Source organism: Rhinopithecus bieti, unplaced genomic scaffold (assembly GCF_001698545.2).
Source record: "Rhinopithecus bieti isolate Rb0 unplaced genomic scaffold, ASM169854v2 scaffold_26569, whole genome shotgun sequence".
Taxonomy (NCBI): domain Eukaryota; kingdom Metazoa; phylum Chordata; class Mammalia; order Primates; family Cercopithecidae; genus Rhinopithecus; species Rhinopithecus bieti.
In genome coordinates this window covers 276,069-294,224 of record NW_016811895.1, presented here as the reverse complement: position 1 = coordinate 294,224, position 18,156 = coordinate 276,069, and the positions used below count along the sequence as shown (strand labels likewise).

Sequence of the window (18,156 nt, the reverse complement as noted above, 5' to 3'; positions counted from 1 at the left end):
TTTTTTTTATTATATATATATTTTTTTTTTTTTTCCCCCCCTCATCTCTTCCTAGATTGTGTCCGCCGCCTGGGACAGGTGGTGAGAAGAAAGTTGGGGGAAGACTGGATCTTTCTGGTGCTTCTAGGACTGCTGATGGCTCTGGTCAGCTGGAGCATGGACTACGTCAGTGCCAAAAGCCTTCAGGGTAGGTTTAACCTGGACCTTTGCCCACAGCTGTTTCTGGAGTTTCTACCTAGGGTAAGCAGGGTGTGTTATGGGAAGCGAATGTTGCACAGAGAGGGATCAGGTGGGACTCTAGGCCCAGAAAAGACCAGACCTAGCCCTGCTCCCCTTCTTACGCCCCTCCACTCACTGCCACCCAAGCAGTGGATGCCCCTCTAACAGGGTAACCAACTTGCCCCAGTTTCCCAGGGACTTTCCCAGTTTCAGCACTGAACATCCTGAATCCCAGGAAGCCCTTGGTTCTGGGCACACCGGGTGGTTGGTCACACCCAGTCCTCCAGCCCCGGTACTCCAGTGGGATTCGTGACACAGCCACCAACTACCAACTGGAACAGGCCACGTCACCTCCCATAACTCAGGCTTCCCATGTGTCAAATGAGAGCAGCACCATCTTGGGAGGGGCACACAGAAGGAGCGTGGCCTGAGAACACGCCGGGTACACTTCCTGGTACTGTGGACACAGCTGCTCAGCCACGTGCTGCCTAACCCCAGGCATGTGTCTCCGCAGCCTACAAGTGGTCCTTCGCGCAGATGCGGCCCAGCCTTCCTCTGCAGTTCCTGGTCTGGGTCACCTTCCCACTCGTCCTCATCCTCTTCAGCGCCCTCTTCTGCCACCTCATCTCTCCCCAGGCTGTTGGTGAGAACTTGCCACCAGACTCAGCCTGAGCTGGGTGGCCTGAGAGGGGCCCTGTCTGTCTCCCCCATCATCCAGCCCCACCCACAGTCCTGTGCTGCCTGGCCCCACTCTCCCCACCACTGCCTCTTCAGCCCTCTCCAATTCCCATTCCCATATTCTGGACATTCATCTCCCTTTTAACCTCCACCTTGACTCTGCACATAATCTTTCAATGCTTTTAGGCTCTGGAATCCCTGAAATGAAGACAATACTTCGTGGGGTTGTCCTGAAGGAATACCTCACGATAAAAGCCTTTGTGGCCAAGGTTGTCGCCCTGACTGCAGGCCTGGGCAGTGGCATTCCTGTGGGGAAAGAGGTAGGCCTGGCATGACAGAAGCAAGAGCTGGGAAGGGCCCTCAGGAGCCAGGGTGGCACCAACTCTAGAGGGAGCTCTGGGAGTGGAAGAGGATCAGAGGGACAGGACCAAGGCCAGGGCCAGGGGACACTAGGAAGGGGAAATGCTTTGGAAGGTCCTCCACCTGGGGTCCAATGACAAAAACCGCACAGCCTGGGGAGCTTGGAGCGGGCTCTCAGCCTAGACACCCCTGACGCTTGGGGCTGGAAAACTCTATGCCGTGGGGAGGCTGTTCTGTGCAGTGGAAGGGACTTGGCAGCACTGCTGGCCTCTGACCCTTCCTAGATGCCCAGCAGCATCCCCCAGTTGTGACACCAGCATGTCCTCAGACATTGCCATATGGACCCTGGGGGACAAAATCTCCCCTGGTTGAGAACACTGTCTTAGAGATCATCCAGACCAATTCCTTTGCTTGAATCTGAGAAAACCAGGACTGAGAACGAGGCTGTGCTATTTTCAAGGTTGCTCAGTAGGGTGCAGCCTCCTTCCGTTCTCTGCTGGTGTGCACCTTTGCCCCTACTGCCATATTCCACCCAGCAGCCAGAGGCATCTTTTAAAAATGGGATCAGCCTCATCTGACCCCTGGTCAAAAACTTCTTCAGGTTTTCCATGCCTCTTAAAATAAAATTGAAAGTTTTTTTGTTGTTGTTGTTGAGACAGTGTCTAGCTCGCTTGCCCAAGCTGAAATGCAGTGGTACGATCTCGGCTCACTGCAACCTCCACCTCCCAGGTTCAAGCGATTCTCCCGCCTCAGCCTCCCGAGTAGCTGGGACTACAGGCACATACCACCACATCTGGCTAATTTTTGTATTTTTAGTAGAGATAGGGTTTCACCATATTGGTCAGGCTGGTCTCGAACTCCTGACCTCAGGTGACCGCCCGCCTTGGCCTTGCAAAGTGCTGGGATTACAGGTATGCACCACCACATCCTGGCCTAATCGGAGCTTCTTACATGGCCTTCGAGACCGTGAACTCCGGCTGCTCCTCTCTCCAGGCCTCTGCCCCTGCTTGCCTGTGTTTGGCTCACAGGTTTCCTATCTATCCCTCAGTCACTCTGCCCTGGGCCCCTCAGGGCCCCTGTGTGCTGTTTTCCCAGCCTGGAACATTCTTCCGCCTGACATCTGCGTGGATCCCTCCCGCCTATCATTCAAAGCTCTACTTGAGGGAGGCCCCTCAGGTTCTTTCCTCTAAACACGTGCCCTCCCACCCTCCGCCACCCTTGCTCTCTGGAGAGGAGAAACACACTGGTTTCTCCTCTTCCTCCTCCCTGGGATGAGGCCTCGTGAGGACGGGACCTCAGTGTAACTCCTGTATTTCCAGCCCCTGGCACAGTGCCTGGAGTAAGGATTATTAGTCCAGTGAGTGCTGCAGAGCCTCCATCTGGCCTCTGACCTCTGCCCCCTTGCTCCCCCTCCCCCAGGGCCCCTTCGTCCACATTGCCAGCATCTGTGCTGCTGTCCTCAGCAAGTTCATGTCTGTGTTCTGTGGGGTATATGAGGTAAGGTTGAGACAATGAAATGAGCAGGGGCCCGGTGGTAGAAGGAGTCTGGTTGTGTGTCCAAGGTGTTGGGAGAGCTGCCTCTGCTCTGGGCTGGCTGTGGTGCTGAAGGAGCATCGCACTAATCCACGCTCCCTTCCTCGTCCCCCTGTCTGCCTACCCTAGCCACATAATGCCTCTGTTTAGCCTGTGCCTGTCCTCTGAATGCCCATCCCTCTTTGACCTGTGCCCCCACATGGAGGTCTGGCCTGTGGTCTGCTCCCATGCTCTCCCTGCTAGTCCATACCACCCCCTCTGTGTCAGTTTCCCTCCATGTTTCCCTCTTGTGCTCTCCCTTCCCTTGTAGCTCCCAATCCCTCACCCCACCTCTTACATACGCCCCACCTGCCCCACCCCTCCACCCCCTTGTCCCGCGTGCTTCTCTGTTGCAGACCGTGCCTGGGCAGCTTGACCTCCTGGTGTCGGCCTGTGCGGTGGGCGTGGGATGCTGCTTTGCAGCCCGTGTTGGAGGCAAGTTGCACTTCCTCCCTATCCCGATTGCCTAAGCAAGACTTAGAAGGGGGTTTTGGGTGGCTGCCACAAGCTTTGGAGTGGGCATCCAGAGAATGACTGTGGATCACAGCCTCTAGGATCCAGATACCTGTATTTTTTCACCAAAGGGCTGTGTATTCTTTTGAGGCTGCTTGCTGTTTGGTGCAGGATTTATTAGTACTGCTTTCTGGAGTTCTTGCTGTCTCTTTTCTGCTTATCATTTGTTGATTTACATGCCTGGCATATATTTGCCTAACTTTTATTTCATTTTCTACTTTCTATTTCATTTTGGTGCTGTGCTATGAGGTTAATTCCTTTTTGCCAAACTCACTGAGTTTCTCTTGGCCTGGGAATCATAGGGGACATGGGACCACAAGGACTCCTTGTGACTTAGGCCTCTCATTCTGCCTTATTCCCCATCCCTGCTTGTTTTCCTGTCCTCTGCCTGCCCACCTCCCTCTCTTCCACCTGTCTTTCTGTCTGTCTCTCCCCTAGTAGCAGCCATACTACTACTCTGATATCCTGACGGTGGGCTGTGCTGTGGGAGTCGGCTGTTGTTTTGGGACACCACTTGGAGGCAAGTGATTGGCCCCCTCCCCCATCAATCATCTTGCCTGGCCTGACTCCCAAAACAGTTTCAATCAGTATCCATAAGTGCTGGTATTACCAGGTTATTTACAAGAATAGCTGACTTTTAGTAAGCGTTTGCTATGTGCCAGGCAACGTTCTAAGCACTTACTTTTACTCCTGGCCAAAGCCATATGAGACTGATATTCCAGAGGAGGAAGAGGAGAGAACTGAATTACAGAGAGGGAGAGTGACTTGAGCAAGTTCATTCTGTTAGTAAGGTCCAAGCTGGGAATTAAAGCCAAGGCAGTCTCCGTGGCTCCCTTAATTATTTTAAAACCTGTTTGTATTGCTGGATGTTTTTGCCCTATGCTGATGACATCTCTAACGGGGAACTCTATGAACTTCCTCCTTCAAGGGAAAGACCTCCATTTTGTTGTGCTTTACTAATTGCATGGGAATTCAGGTAGACCTTATTTAGATTAATGGTAAGCTTTTAGTGAGGAATAGTTAGGAGAGTTTCAAAGGATAAATGTCCCTTGATAGCAATTTAAAGTTAAGTTTAGCTCTTTCTCCAAGTATAAGGCAAATAGTGATTTCTCAGATTATTTTCCTTATCATGGATGATTAACAAATGAATGTAGTCGGAGAAAGCAGTCGTATCTGTGTATTGACTCATCAAAATCAATTATAGCTAGATTAGCAGGGCAGAATTATACAGGTCATTCATTGGATTCATTGATGATAAAAAGGACACTAAGTAGATATGTGAAGAAACAAAATTGCAGGAAGGGCATTTGCTTCTTAAAAGACCCACTGTTAGAGATTTCTTTTCAGTTATGGAAATGTTAAGCAATCTTTTCATAGAGTCTTCCAGGGAACTAAAATGACTTGGCGCAGGAATGATAAATGGAGAAGAGTTTAAAGTTAATGCAAATGCATGATCTAACTTATGCAAACACTGTGGCAAAGCACAGACTTAGGAGCCCAAGTTAGCAAGCATACCAGCTAGCATCCTGTTTACATTTCTGTCCTCAGCTCTACTCATTAAAATCACTAATCCTTGTCAGTGGAGGATAGTGTATTTGGATTTTTGCACATGTTAACTGTTCACACTTACATTTGTACCCACTTTCACCTTTATTTACTCTTTAGCCTTTCAAATCCAGGAGGTCTGAAGAATATTTTTAGACTGGGAGACTCTTGTTGTTTCGTTTCAATCAGCCAGATTCTCTTAATGTGAAGAGAATTTGCATTTTCCTCATAACATTGGAATTTCTGAGAAGAATCAGAAAGGTTCTTCTTGGACCTGTGTCAAGTATGGGAGAGGTAAAGATCATAGAGAAGTTACAGGCAACAGTTCTGAAACCATTGTGGTAGAAAAGGGAAGAAAAAATTCACAGATAAAGCATTGTTGTTGACACAAGAAATTGTTAAGAACTTAAAAATTAAGGTGCTGTGTTTAGGCTGTTTGTAAATGACAAAGGTATTTGCAGGTGGCATTCCTAGTTTTTTTGGGTTGTTGTTTGTTTGTTTGTTTGTTTAGATGGAGTCTTGCTCTAAAGAGAGCAAGTGAGCTTGCAGTGAGCCAGGATGGTGCCACTGTACTCCAGCCTGGCTCACTGCAAGCTCTGCCTCCGAGGTTCAAGCAATTCTCATGCCTCAGTCTCCGCAGTAGCTAGGATTACAGGCCCGCACCATCACACCCGGCTAATTTTTTGTATTTTTAGTAGAGACGGGGTTTCACCATGTTGGCCAGGCTGCTCTCAAACTCCTGACCTCAAGTGACCCACCCAGCTTGGCCTCCCAAAGTGCTGGGATTACAGGTGTGAGCCACCGTGCCTGGCCCATTACTTGATTTTTTAAAATGAATACCGAATAATTCTGAAAGGAAAATTAGTATCGAAATGATGTATTCATTATGGAGTCAGCTCTTAATTTCTTACACTAATGAAATAAATAGAATTCAGCATTCTGCTAGAATGACAAGCATCTTGCTCCCATTCTGTGCCAGGCCCTGTGCTGGATCTTGCACACTCAGGGTGCTCCTGGTTGAGAGGCTGGGCAGGCAGGCAAACCTATTGTCATAGCCCACTCGAAAAAGTGGCCCAATGGCAGCTGGGGCAAAGTGCAGTGGGAACCTTAGGCTAACCTGCCTATGAGAGCCCATGAAGTGTCACAAAAGAGGTGGTGTTTGATATGAGGCTTGAATAATAAGTAGGACTGGCAAGGAGGATGGTGGGGGCAGGGTATTCTGGACAGAGGAACCAGCATTGCAAAGTCAAGATGGGGGTAGTAGCTGCGTATTACCAGGGGATACAGAGGAAGGAATAATAGCAAATGAGTCTGGACAAGTAAAGGGGGACTGAATTATGGAGACCCTCATGGCTATGTATAAGAATATGGAATTTATTCTCTAGACTAGGATTTGCATAAATGTGTTTCATGGTTTTGTAGATCTAATGTGTAAAAATGGTTCTATAAATCAGTTGGAAAGTGCTTGGTTAGAGAGACAGTTCTTTTTGAAACTAGAAAAGTTATCAGTGGCCAGGCACTGTGGCTCATGCCCGTAATGCCAGCACTTTGGGAGGCCGAGGTGGGCGAATCACAAGGTCAGGAGTTCAAGAACAGCCTGGCCAATATGGTGAAACCCCACCTCTATTAATAATACAAAAATTAGCTGGGCGTGGTGGCAGGTACCTGTAGTCTCTGCTACTCGGGAAGCCAAGGCAGAATAATTGCTTGAACCTGGGAGGCAGAGGTTGTAGTGAGCTGAGATTGCACCACTGTACTCCAGCCTAGGCAACAGAGTGAGACTCCATCTCAAAAGAAAAAAAGAAAAGGAAAAGAAAAAGAAAAAGTTGCCAGAACATTTGATATGGTGACATGCATTGGGAATATCCAAAATGTGGCTCTAATGCAGCATTTCCCACAGAACCCTGTCTCGTGGGATTTGTAGTATCTCACAGACCTGACTTTGGGAAATGCTGTCATGGGTGAATTAAAGCCATGAAAGACTTGTGCACAAGGAAGTGACATGGCCAGCTTTGAGTGTCCACCCGATCCCTTTGTCAGATGTGTGCAGGACAAAATCGGCCTGAGGATTAACAGGATTAATCCAAGATTAACAAGAAGATGATTGTCATAGTCCTGATGCTGTGTAATAAGAGACTGCATTGGACAGAGGCAGAAGAGAAAGAGAAGAATGACAAAAAGTAAAATTGATACAACCTGGTGATTAATTTTATTTTTTCTTTTTGAGAGAGGGTCTTGCTCTCTGGCCCAGGCTGGAATGCAGTGGTGCAATCTTGGCTCACTGCAACTTGTGTCTCCTGAGTTCAAGCAATTCTCCCACCTCAGCCTCCCAGTAGCTGGGACTACATGCGCATGCCACTATGCCTGGCTAATTTTTGTATTTTTTTTTTAGTAGAAGCGGGGTTTTTCCATGTCGGCCAGGCTGGTCTCAAACTCCCGGCCTCAAGTGATCCACCCACCTCGGCCTCCCAAAGTGCTGGGGTTACAGGCATGGGCCACTGTGCCTGGCATCTTGGTGATTAATTTTGTGTGGGGTAAAAGAGAGGAGGGATCTAGGCTAACACCCAGCTTTCCTACAAGGGCGATTGGGTGGATAGTGGTGTTAGTAACCAGATTGGGTATATGGGAAGTGAAACAGATCTGGTGGGAGGAGCTAGCTGATACATTTCACTCTGAGTGTGTTCAGTTTGATGTTCCTGTGACATATCTAGGTGATACCATTTTTGCAGCAGGGTTGACGAGTCTGAAGCTCAGGAACATAGCTTTGCTAATCAGCAGCATATAGGTGTAGGTGATGGCACGAGCATACATGAAATTGAGAGAGAAAGTGTGTTTGTGAATAGGAGGAGTAGGAGACCAAGGACAAAGGCTGGGGTTGGGCAGAGGCACAGGAGCAGCAGAGAAGGTAGAGAGGGAATCCAGGGTGGGAGAAGAGAGCAATGTTCCAGAACCTGAGCAGAGAGTTTCCAAAAGCTGTTTTTGTTTTTAATGCTTTGTTTCCTTTTAACTGCACATTTTATGTTTGGCTCAGGCTAATATTAAAATTAGCTCTCATTCCAGAGCATACAGTGACAGACTGCTAGGGAAAGTGTCCCAGAACCACGTCATGGGAAAGAAAACCTAGCCCAGGATTTCAAAAAACTTGTTGTAAAATATTCATCAGTTGGATAGTTTACACCCAGGCAAATCAAAGCTGACTGCTTTTGTTACTGGTATAGAAAAGGAGAGAGACACTCTACCTGATTCCTGCTGTGTCAAATCCTCCTTTTAGGCCCCAGAGGTAGCTGCTTACCTGATGTGATGTGAAGAGCAGGGCAGAAGGGGTGATTGACGGAGCTCTGTCTGCCCCACATTGTCCATTGCCTTGCTCTGTTTCCTGAAATTCTGTTCACTTCTGCTCTCTTTTATCCTCATCCTGTCCTTTCCTCTCCTCCCCTGCTCATCCCTAGAATAGACATTCAGCCTTGATTATGCACCAGACACCATACTAGGTGCTGGTTTCCAAGGAATTTTCTTTTCTTTTTTTTTCAATATGGAGTCTTGCTCTGTCACCCAGGCTGGGGTATAGTGGCGCGATCATGGCTCACTACAACCTACGGCTCCCGGGTTCAAGCAATTATTCTGCCTCAGCCTCCCAAGTAGCTGGGATTATAGGCGCCTGCCACCGCACCTGACTAATTTTTGTATTTCTAGTAGAGATGGGGTTTCACCATGTTGGCCAGGCTGGTCTCGAACTCCTGACTTCATGATTTACCCGCCTCGGACTCCCAAAGTGCTGAGATTACAGGCGTGAGCCACCGCACCCGGCCTCCAAGGAATTTTCAATCCTAGGGGATCTCAGAAATGTAAACAAATATCTGGATCTGAAAGTGGTAGTGCTATAGTAACCCAAAATTCTGAGAGCGCAGGCTGAAGGACAGATGGTTTTGACCTGAAGAGGAGGATTGAGGATGGCTTCCCAGGGAAGGGGAGTTGGGACTGACCACTGGAAATCCTCTGCCAAACTGCAGCAGCTGCTGTATTCGGGAGTAACCATTAGGCCACCCTCCCCCTGGTGCAAATGACCTGATGTAACCATTAGGCCACCCTCCCATTGGAGCAAATGACCTGATGTAACTAGTCGACTGTCACCTATAGAAGAGAAGGTGGTGGTCTGGGGGATTCAAGAGATGTGACTTTTGAGTATAGCACAGGGAGAAGAAAATTACTAGGATGTGAGATGCTGCCTGAAGAGGGCGTTCACTCATGGAGAGAAAGGCGACAAACTGGCCTAGTTCAAGGTTTCCTGAGGTCAAGCCTCATCTCCATTCATCCAATTATGTGCATGGTTGCATTTCCCTGGTTCTTTTCCTCGTTTTGATAAAGATGAGGCTTAGCCAGGTTTTAGATAATTTTGTCATCAATTTTTACTTTGCATCAGATTAAAGTCCACCCCCCTTATTCTTAATATGCTGAAAGATTTTTTTTCTTTGCCTTTCTTGAGTGTTGCTTTTTATGCCCTCACTCGCATTCCTTACTTTGTCTCTACCAACCCTTGTTCTTTTTCTGTAGATCTACCCCCTCAATTTCTGCTCCAGCACCTACGCTCAGAAACAGTACTACTTAGAACTACTACTTAGCTTTCCTTTTGCCTCACCCACTTTTCTTAAGCATGATTGTTTTTATCTTCTTCTAGGCTCTTGGTTTTTCCCCTTGCGTTGGTCCTTTTAAGTCAGGTTTTAGTATTCGTTTTTTTGGTTGTCATTTTTGTTTTTGTTTGTTTGTTTGTTTTGAGACAGAGTTTTGCTCTTGTTGCCCAGGCTGGAGTGGAATGGCGCCATCTCGGCTCACCGCAACCTCCGCCTCCCAGGTTCAAGCGATTCTCCTGCCTTAGCCTTCCCGAGTAGCTGGAATTACAGGCATGCGCCACCACAACCTGCCAATTTTGTATTTTTAGTAGAGATGGAGTTTCTCCATGTGGGTCAGGCTGGTCTCGAACTCCCGACCTCAGGTGATCTGCCCGCCTCGGCCTCCCAAAGTGCTGGGATTACAGACATAAGCCACTGCGTCCGGCCTAGTATTAGTTTATTATTATTATTATTATTATTATTATTATTATTATTATTTGTATGACTCCTCTACCTTCTTTTCTTGAACTATCGAGAATTGTCAGCTCCTGCAAAGTCCCCTTCTATTTTTGTTCTGTCTTCCTTATAAGGTTGCCCCAGGGTACATGGTATATGTAGAGCGGTAGGAAAGTCCAGAGGAGGGTGTTAAGGAGCATCCCTGTAAATCCTGAGCTCTGCTTGGCAACTCTACTGAGGACCTGCTCTGGAACTTTCTCTCTTTTAACTTTTCTGCAGATTTTTTTCAACCACCTTTTAGTCCCTGTGGATATCTGACAGTTGTGAACCCCATTCAACCCTACATTCTAAGGGATGCAGAGGTCATGGACACTTGATCCTCATGTTTTGGAAGTTGAAGGCCCATTCATTTTCAACCTTCTCTATGTCTTGTTGAACCCATCCCTTGTCTGAAATAAAAATAAAAATAAAAAACTCCTAGCCTGATCAGTTGTGTGGTTTTGAGCATGGGAATCCAAGAGATCATTACTTTCCACTACTGCTTCCTCCCAGATTCATGTTTCAGCAAAAGCTCCTTAGGTCCAAGGAGCGGGGAGTGTGGGGGAGCCCTTTCACTGCTGTCTGCCCCCAATCACACTTCTGTGCCCCTGCAGGAGTGCTATTTAGCATCGAGGTCACCTCCACCTACTTTGCTGTTCGGAACTACTGGCGAGGATTCTTTGCAGCCACGTTCAGCGCCTTCGTGTTCCGAGTGCTGGCAGTGTGGAACAAGGATGCTGGTAACCAAGCAGGCCTGGGGTGGAGGCTGTGTGAAATAGAAAGACTGGGAATGAGGTGCAGAGGAAAACTCTGTGGGGCAGTTCAGAAAAGGATTAATGGGCGGGATCATGACAAAGACACCGGTCATGGAGTGGGAGAGTATATCCATGGAGGGGTGTGCGTAGAAAAAGGGAAAATACATTCAAGAGGAGAAACTGGGATTGGAGGAAGGAAGGAATTAATCCTGAAAACTGCCCACCTCTGTTTCCCTGTTGGGTTTCTACGTAGCTCCCACCATAATCCTGGCCTTTCCATCCTACAGTCACCATCACCGCTCTGTTCAGAACCAATTTCCGAATGGATTTCCCCTTTGACCTGAAGGAACTACCAGCTTTTGCTGCCATCGGGTCAGTGGGGTTACCTGCTCTGTGTGTGGTGAGCAGGGTGTGGGGTGAGGCTGTAGATTGGAAGGGACCCAAGCCAGAAAGAAGGTGGGGTTGGCACAGATAGAGTACATTGCTGGGGGGATGTGGGCCGATAGGAAAGACGGAAGCCTGCTATTTGTTTCCCTGCAGTAGTCATGTCCAAGAGATGAGGATTTCATGTCTGTAAGATTCCAACTCTATAAATTACACCCTCAGGATTTGCTGTGGGCTCCTGGGAGCTGTATTTGTGTATCTGCATCGCCAAGTCATGCTCGGTGTCCGAAATCATAAGGCCCTCAGCCAGTTTCTTGCTAAGCAGTGAGTCACTGCCCTTCTTTTGCCCTACCCATTTACTTTCTGGTTTCTCCAAGAGTTCCTCCCTTTTTATCTTTGGGAAAGGTATTAAATGCCTCTGGGTGGCTTGCATTAAAATATAAGGAAGCCCTGATACTGTGGTTAGGGGGTGAATTGTGTGGTCTCCCATTTAAAGATGATTTTTGTTTTATTTTTGTTTTTTGAGACAGAGTCTCACTCCATCACCCAGGCTGGAGTGCAGTGGTGCGATCTCAGCTCACTGTAACCTCTGCCTCCTGGGTTCAAACGATTCTCATGCCTCAGCCTCCTGAGTAGTTGGGATTACAGGCGTGGGCCAACACACCCAGGTAATTTTTGTATTTTTAGTAGAGATGGGATTTCACCATGTTGGCCAGGCTGGTCTCGAACTTGTGACCTCAGGTGATCTACCCTCCTTGGCCTCCCAAAGTGCTGGGATTACAGGCATGTGCCACCGCGCCTGGTCAATTTTTGTATTTTTAATAGAGACGGGGTTTCACCATGTTGGCTAGGTTGGTCTTGAACTTGTGACCTCAGGTGATCTGCCCACCTTGGCCTCCCAAAGTGCTGGGATTACAGGTATGAGCCACCACACTCAGCCTCAAATTTTTTGTGTGTGTGAAGAGAATTTCGGTTAAATAAACGAGACTACAGTGGAGGACAGGAAGCTTCAGCTTGCCGACGTTCAGTATGGTATTTACTGTGAGTTGGCTGAATTGTGGGGGTTAACTCTGTTTCTTTTTCAGCCGCCTGCTGTATCCTGGAATTGTTACCTTTGTCATTGCCTCATTCACCTTCCCACCAGGAATGGGTCAATTCATGGCCGGAGAGGTCAGCTCTTGGGGAGCTGAGGTGGGATCGGGTCACTGAGCACATGACTAGGTTACTGGGGCCGCATGGGAAAGAGGAAACAGCACAGACATCCCTCAGGCTTCAGAGTATAAGTAGTTTTGTGCAAGGATAGACTTTTGAGATTCTCCCTGAGAAAAGGGCAAAAGAGACCCTTGAATAATGAAGCTAGGGAATAAGTTCTCTAAAAAAGGAAGCACAGGAGATCCCTGGAGAACCCACCCCTTCTGCTTCTTCCTCTCCCAGCTGATGCCCCGTGAAGCCATCAGTACTTTGTTTGACAACAATACATGGGTGAAACATGCAGGTGATCCTGAGAGCCTGGGCCAGTCAGCTGTGTGGATTCACCCCCGCGTCAACGTTGTCATCATCATCTTTCTCTTCTTCGTCATGAAGGTACTGCTCCTGACACTAGCAACACCCTAAACTTAGCTCTATCTGTTTTCCATCTAGGAATCCAGGGTTTGCATAGGGTAGGAAGGGGTAGAACTTCATTTGGTCTTCATCCAACCTAAAAATAAGTCATTTGAAAACCATAGAGTTGGCCAGACATGGTGGCTCACGCCTGTAATCCCACTACTTTGGCAGGCTGAGGCAGGCGGATCACTTGATGCCAGGAGTTCAAAACCAACCCAGCCAACATAGTGAAGCCCCATCTCTACCAAAAATTCAAAAAAAAAAAAAAAAAATAGCTGGGCATGGTGGCACACACCTGTAATCCCAGCTACTCGGGAGACTGACGCAGGAGAATCGTTTGAACCCGGGAAGTGGAGGTTGCAGTGAGCCGACATTGTGCTATTGCACTCCAGCCTGGGTGACAGAGCATGATTCTGTCTCAAAAAAAAAAAAAAAAAAAAAAAAAAAAAAAAAATTATAGAGTAGTAAGTTGCTGTAGAAGTAAACGAGTATCTGAGTTAATTGCTCTATTCACATCAACTCAGTGTTGTTTGGCAGTTATCTAACCCTTCTAATTGTTCTTCTTGTTAAATTACTAAGCCATCACAATAGCCAAGTAAAAAAGTACAAGATAGAGTTAAGCATTACAAATAACTGTAAAAGCCTTGGATTAATTAAACAAATCCCCCCACTTATTAGATAATTACTTCATTCTCCATGTATCTGATGATCCATTTTTAGGTGATTTGAGCATCTTTTTTCCCCAGGCTTGTCGATAATCTCTTTTGTAGAGCTTCAAAAGGGATAAAATATTTAAATTAATTGTATTAGTGACTACACATAATTTTTATAAATGTTATTATTCTCTATTTAGGTGATGAAGCTGTGAGGATTTTGCCATTCCCAAACCATATTCTTCTGGCTTCAACTGGGCAATAAAAGATGATCTCTTTTACATCACTTTTTTTTCATATCTGCCCATCAAGGATTATGTATTTATAGACTTCTCAATTACTGCCTTGTAATAAGATATTTTTATTTCTACCCCTGGTTGTGACATCTATTACAATTGCTGATTGCTTGCTGGGCGCAGTGGCTCACGCCTGTAATCCCAGCACTTTTGGGAGGCCGAGACAGGTGGATCATCTGAGGTCAGGAGTTCGAGACCAGCCTGACCAACATGGTGAAACCCTGTCTCTACTAAAAATACAAAATTAGCCAGGTGTTGTGGCGTATGCCTGGAATCCCAGTTAGTCATGAGGCTGAGGCAGGAGAATTGCTTGAACCCAGGAGGTGGAGGTTGCAGTGAACCAAGATTGTGCCATTGCACTCCAGCCTGGGTGACAAGGGCAAGACTCCGTCTCAAGAAAAAAAAAAAAAAAAAAAAGTTGATTGCCTTTTTTTTCTTTTGTGGTGATTATCTTTTTACTAATAGTATGTCTTGTCTAAATACCACAACACTTTCCTCTGTATATTAGAGTTCTCATTTATAAGTCTGTCCATACTGAACTTTCAAGCTTTTGAATACCCTGCTGTTAACTTATTTATGATACCTTTTATAAATCTATGTTTTCCCAGGATATGAGTCAGTAAGTTATATTTATATTGCAATAGCTACAGTGAGTTCGTGTATTCATTTGTTCAATAAATGTTGTTAAGCATTTACTATGTGCCAAGTACATAATATTTCATCATTAACCTTTAGCTAATCTTATGCCTGCAACAGAAAAAAAATTCAAAATATTTTGAAATGTTCTTCTATTTTTTGCTGTTTATTTAATGTACTTTCCAGTGATGTTATGACTAGAGACGGCAGATATTTGAAACACCGGATTTCAACTCTGTAACATATTCCCAGGGTTTCTAGAAACTGCATTTGCAAATGATCTTCCCTATTCCACTTTAGGTGGTTTAGTTGGGTCTATAGCATTCATATTTTGCAAATCCACTTTATTAATTTAATCCCTTTAAAATGTCTTTCTTCAAAAGATTTTCCTTTTTTATCATAAAAGAAATTATCAGTGTCTTGTTAGGGATTTGATTTTTAGACTTTCATTATAGAGTTCATCTTCTCTACTTTATAAATCCCAACCTCCTATAATTAGTTGTTGAATACACAAACCCACCTACAGTAACCAAGTACAAATGTTGGTGGATCTCAGAATTGGATGGTAGTCCAATGATTATAACTGTATTTTTCTGAGATTTCTCTAGACTGAGCTATATGGCAACATTGGCATCATATGTACCTTTAAAAGATCAAGATTTTGAAAAGTTCTGTAGAAACAAAATACTGTATATTTTTCAACATTTCCCCTAAACCTCATCCCAGCTCCCCAGATTCCTAAGTATGTGTCTGGATTCCACTTCACAAATTCAAGCTTATTGGGAGAAATCTACTTAGATGATATAGAGGACTCAACTGTATGCCACTTTTATTAATTTCTCACTAGATTATATCCTTGATAATGTTACATCATACATGTATCAGGAAAAGAAACGTATACTTCCTGGACTATATTTCAAGCCCAACAGTTTGCAGCCGGCCTATAATATCCTATAATACTTATAAGCATAAAACCATTCACTGCTACAAATCTATGATATTCCCTGGTTATCACCACTTCCCAGCATTTTCACTGTCATTGAACACAATAACCATACTCTTATTTTTTAGCTAGGTAGGATACGTAGCTAAATTAAAATATAAACATGACTGAAACAGTTTTTCCAGTGTCTAATTTGAAATGTAGTCTATGTGGTCTTCTGGCAGCATCTGTACAGGCAGGTAATATTCTCAATTCAGCTGGTTTTTTTTTTTTTTTTTTGAGATGGAGTCTTGCTCTGTCTCCCAGGTTGGAGGGCAGTGGCGCGATCCCGGCTCACTGCAAGCTCCGCCTCCCGGGTTCACACCATTCTCCTGCTTTAGTCTCCCGAGTAGCTGTGACTACAGGTGCCTGCCACCTCGCCCGGCTAATTTTTTTTTTTTTTTTGTTTTTTTTTTTTTTGAGACGGAGTCTCGGCTCTGCGCCCAGGCTGGAGTGCAGGGGCGCGATCTCGGCTCACGCAAGCTCCGCCTCCCGGGTTCACGGCCCATTCCTTCCTGCCTCAGCCCCTGAGTAGCTGGGACTACAGGCGCCCGCACACTCGCCCCGGCTAGTTTTTGATTTTTTAGTAAGTCAGACGGGGTTCAGGCCGTGTTAGCAGGATGGCTGTCGATCGTCCGACCTCGCATCCACCCGTCTCGCCTCCCAAAGTGTCTGGATTACAGGCTTGAGCCACCGCCGGCGGCCGCCGCTAATTTTTTGTATTTTTAGTTAGAGACAGGTTTCACCATGTTGACCAGTAATGGTCTCGATCTCCTGACCTCATGAGATCCGCGCCGCCTTGGCCTCCCAAAGTGCGGGATTACAGGTGTGAGCCACCCGCGCCTGGCCAATTCAGGTGTTTTATAATATAATGAAGGGAAGCTTCCATATTCCTCAAATCTCATGACATGGAAACGTCATTACACTTATACATCAAGAGAAGAGCTTTAACCAATGAGTAGAATACCATTCCAATCCTCAGTTCGGCTTAGTAAGTCAACATTGTTACCTGTACCACTAAGTCTCCTGCACAGGCCTGAGGCTCTGTAATTTCTTTTCACCCCTTTCATTTCATTCTCCCCCGAGGTGAAATCATCATTTCACTCCTTCTAATGAAGGGTCCAAATAATGGGTTTCCAGTTTCCAGTTCCCTGAGTTGAGTATTTCAAATGTGGGAGTTCTGTAGGTCTAGATCTGGAAAAAAAAAAAAAAAAAAAAAAAAAAAGCTGATTGTCATCCGCAGCAGCTTTGGGAGGTCAGGGCCAGGGCCAGATCACCTGAGGTCAGACCTTTGAGACCACCTGGCCAACAATGGCAAAACCGCCCGTCTCTACTAAAAATACAAAAAATTGCCTGGGCGGGGGCAGGTGCCTGGAATCCCAGCTACTTGGGAGGCTGAAGCAGGAAATTGCTTGAATGCAGGAGTCAGAGGTGGCAGTGAGCTGACACAACCATTGCACTCCAGCCTGGGTGAGAGAGTAATGACTCTGTCAAAAAAAAAAAGAAGAGAAGGAAAAAAGGGAAGGAAGGAAGGAAAGAAGGAAGGAAGGAGGAAGGGAGGGAAGGAGGAGCGAGGGAAGGAAGGAAGGAAGGAAGGAAGGAAGGAAGGAAGGAAGGAAGGAAGGAAGGAGAGAGAAAGAAAAGAAGAGAAGAGAAGAGAAAAAAGAAAAGAAAGAGAAAGAAAGAAGAACGTCTTGGGAGTTATTTGTGTTTCACATTACTTCTGGATCTTTTCTTTCACGTGCCAATAGCTAAAAAAGTTTGCTAATCTCATGTGTCAACATCCTTACTACAGGAGTTAATAACTTCAATGTCCTCTGATCTTAATACTGTTCTTACACATATCTTGGAGGGTAATCTAAAGTGCATCCTCTGAAACAGACCTATTGGTCACCTGTTATATGAATTGCTAGAGCTTTCAGATTAACCTGAGCCTACAAAAATCTCTTATGGCTCTTATGTACTTATTTCAAAGAGATGGTACAGGATAGTTCAAGGGGTATCCAACTGTTAAATGTCAGAATCACCTAAGAAGCTTAAATTACAAGTGCCTACAGCCCTATCTGCAGACAATCTGATGTGGTAGCTTCCAGTGGGGTCTGGTCATCTGCATTTTAAAACAGGTTCCCTTGGATGAGCATTACTCTTTAGTGTTTTAGCAAGTATTAGCTCTGAGAAGCTTTTCCTCCTTTGCATGAATACTATTTGTTCAGCCCATCTTTGTTCTTTCCTTCCTTCCTTTCTACCTACTCACCTAGCTACATCCTTCCTACATTTACTGAGCACTGTGCGCCAGTGCGGAGAGAAGGCAGAAAGGACATGATGTACCCTCTGTCCTCAGGGGATTCTCAGTGTCTATTCTCTTCATTTTGCCCATTTATTTTTATAGTTCTCAACTGTTTTGAATAGTCATATTCTGACATGAAGGAGTGTGTGTTTTGCCTCATCTCAGAGCTTCTGGGACGAGACTTTCTCTGAGTCTTTGTCGCTGCTTCCTGAGGTCAGCCCTGGATGGGGGAAGTTCTTTCTTTCTAAGGTTCTGAAAATTAAGAAATATATTTCTCATTAGCTTACAGTGCAATTGCGCACAGCTCTAAAATTGTGAATACTTTCACCTTGGCAGTTTGTCTGAACTTTAGCTGCCCTCTTATACCTAACAAGTTTGAGATCGTTTTCTGAAATTGGTTTACTTATTTTGGAAGGGCTATATAAACTTGTTGCTTTGCTTACATATTACGTCTCATACTTTTATTTCTTTTACAGATATTTAAAAAGTTCAACAACTAGCCTTTTTTCCATTCTATTTCTCAATTCTTTTGTACTCTTTTTTTTTGTTGTTGAGACAGAGTCTCACTC

General features: G+C 45.7%; 1 protein-coding gene across 1 annotated transcript in view; it reads left to right on the top strand.

Annotated features, from left to right (window-relative positions):
- CLCN1 (chloride voltage-gated channel 1) overlaps window positions 1-18,156 on the top strand; it is a 39,619-nt gene that overhangs the window by 4,707 nt on the left and 16,756 nt on the right. Inside the window, 10 exon segments of the mRNA XM_017895278.1 lie at window positions 56-187; window positions 734-862; window positions 1,084-1,217; window positions 2,677-2,754; window positions 3,784-3,862; window positions 10,604-10,729; window positions 11,032-11,116; window positions 11,351-11,452; window positions 12,214-12,298; window positions 12,563-12,712. Of these exon segments, the coding sequence (XP_017750767.1) occupies window positions 56-187; window positions 734-862; window positions 1,084-1,217; window positions 2,677-2,754; window positions 3,784-3,862; window positions 10,604-10,729; window positions 11,032-11,116; window positions 11,351-11,452; window positions 12,214-12,298; window positions 12,563-12,712 (1,100 nt within the window).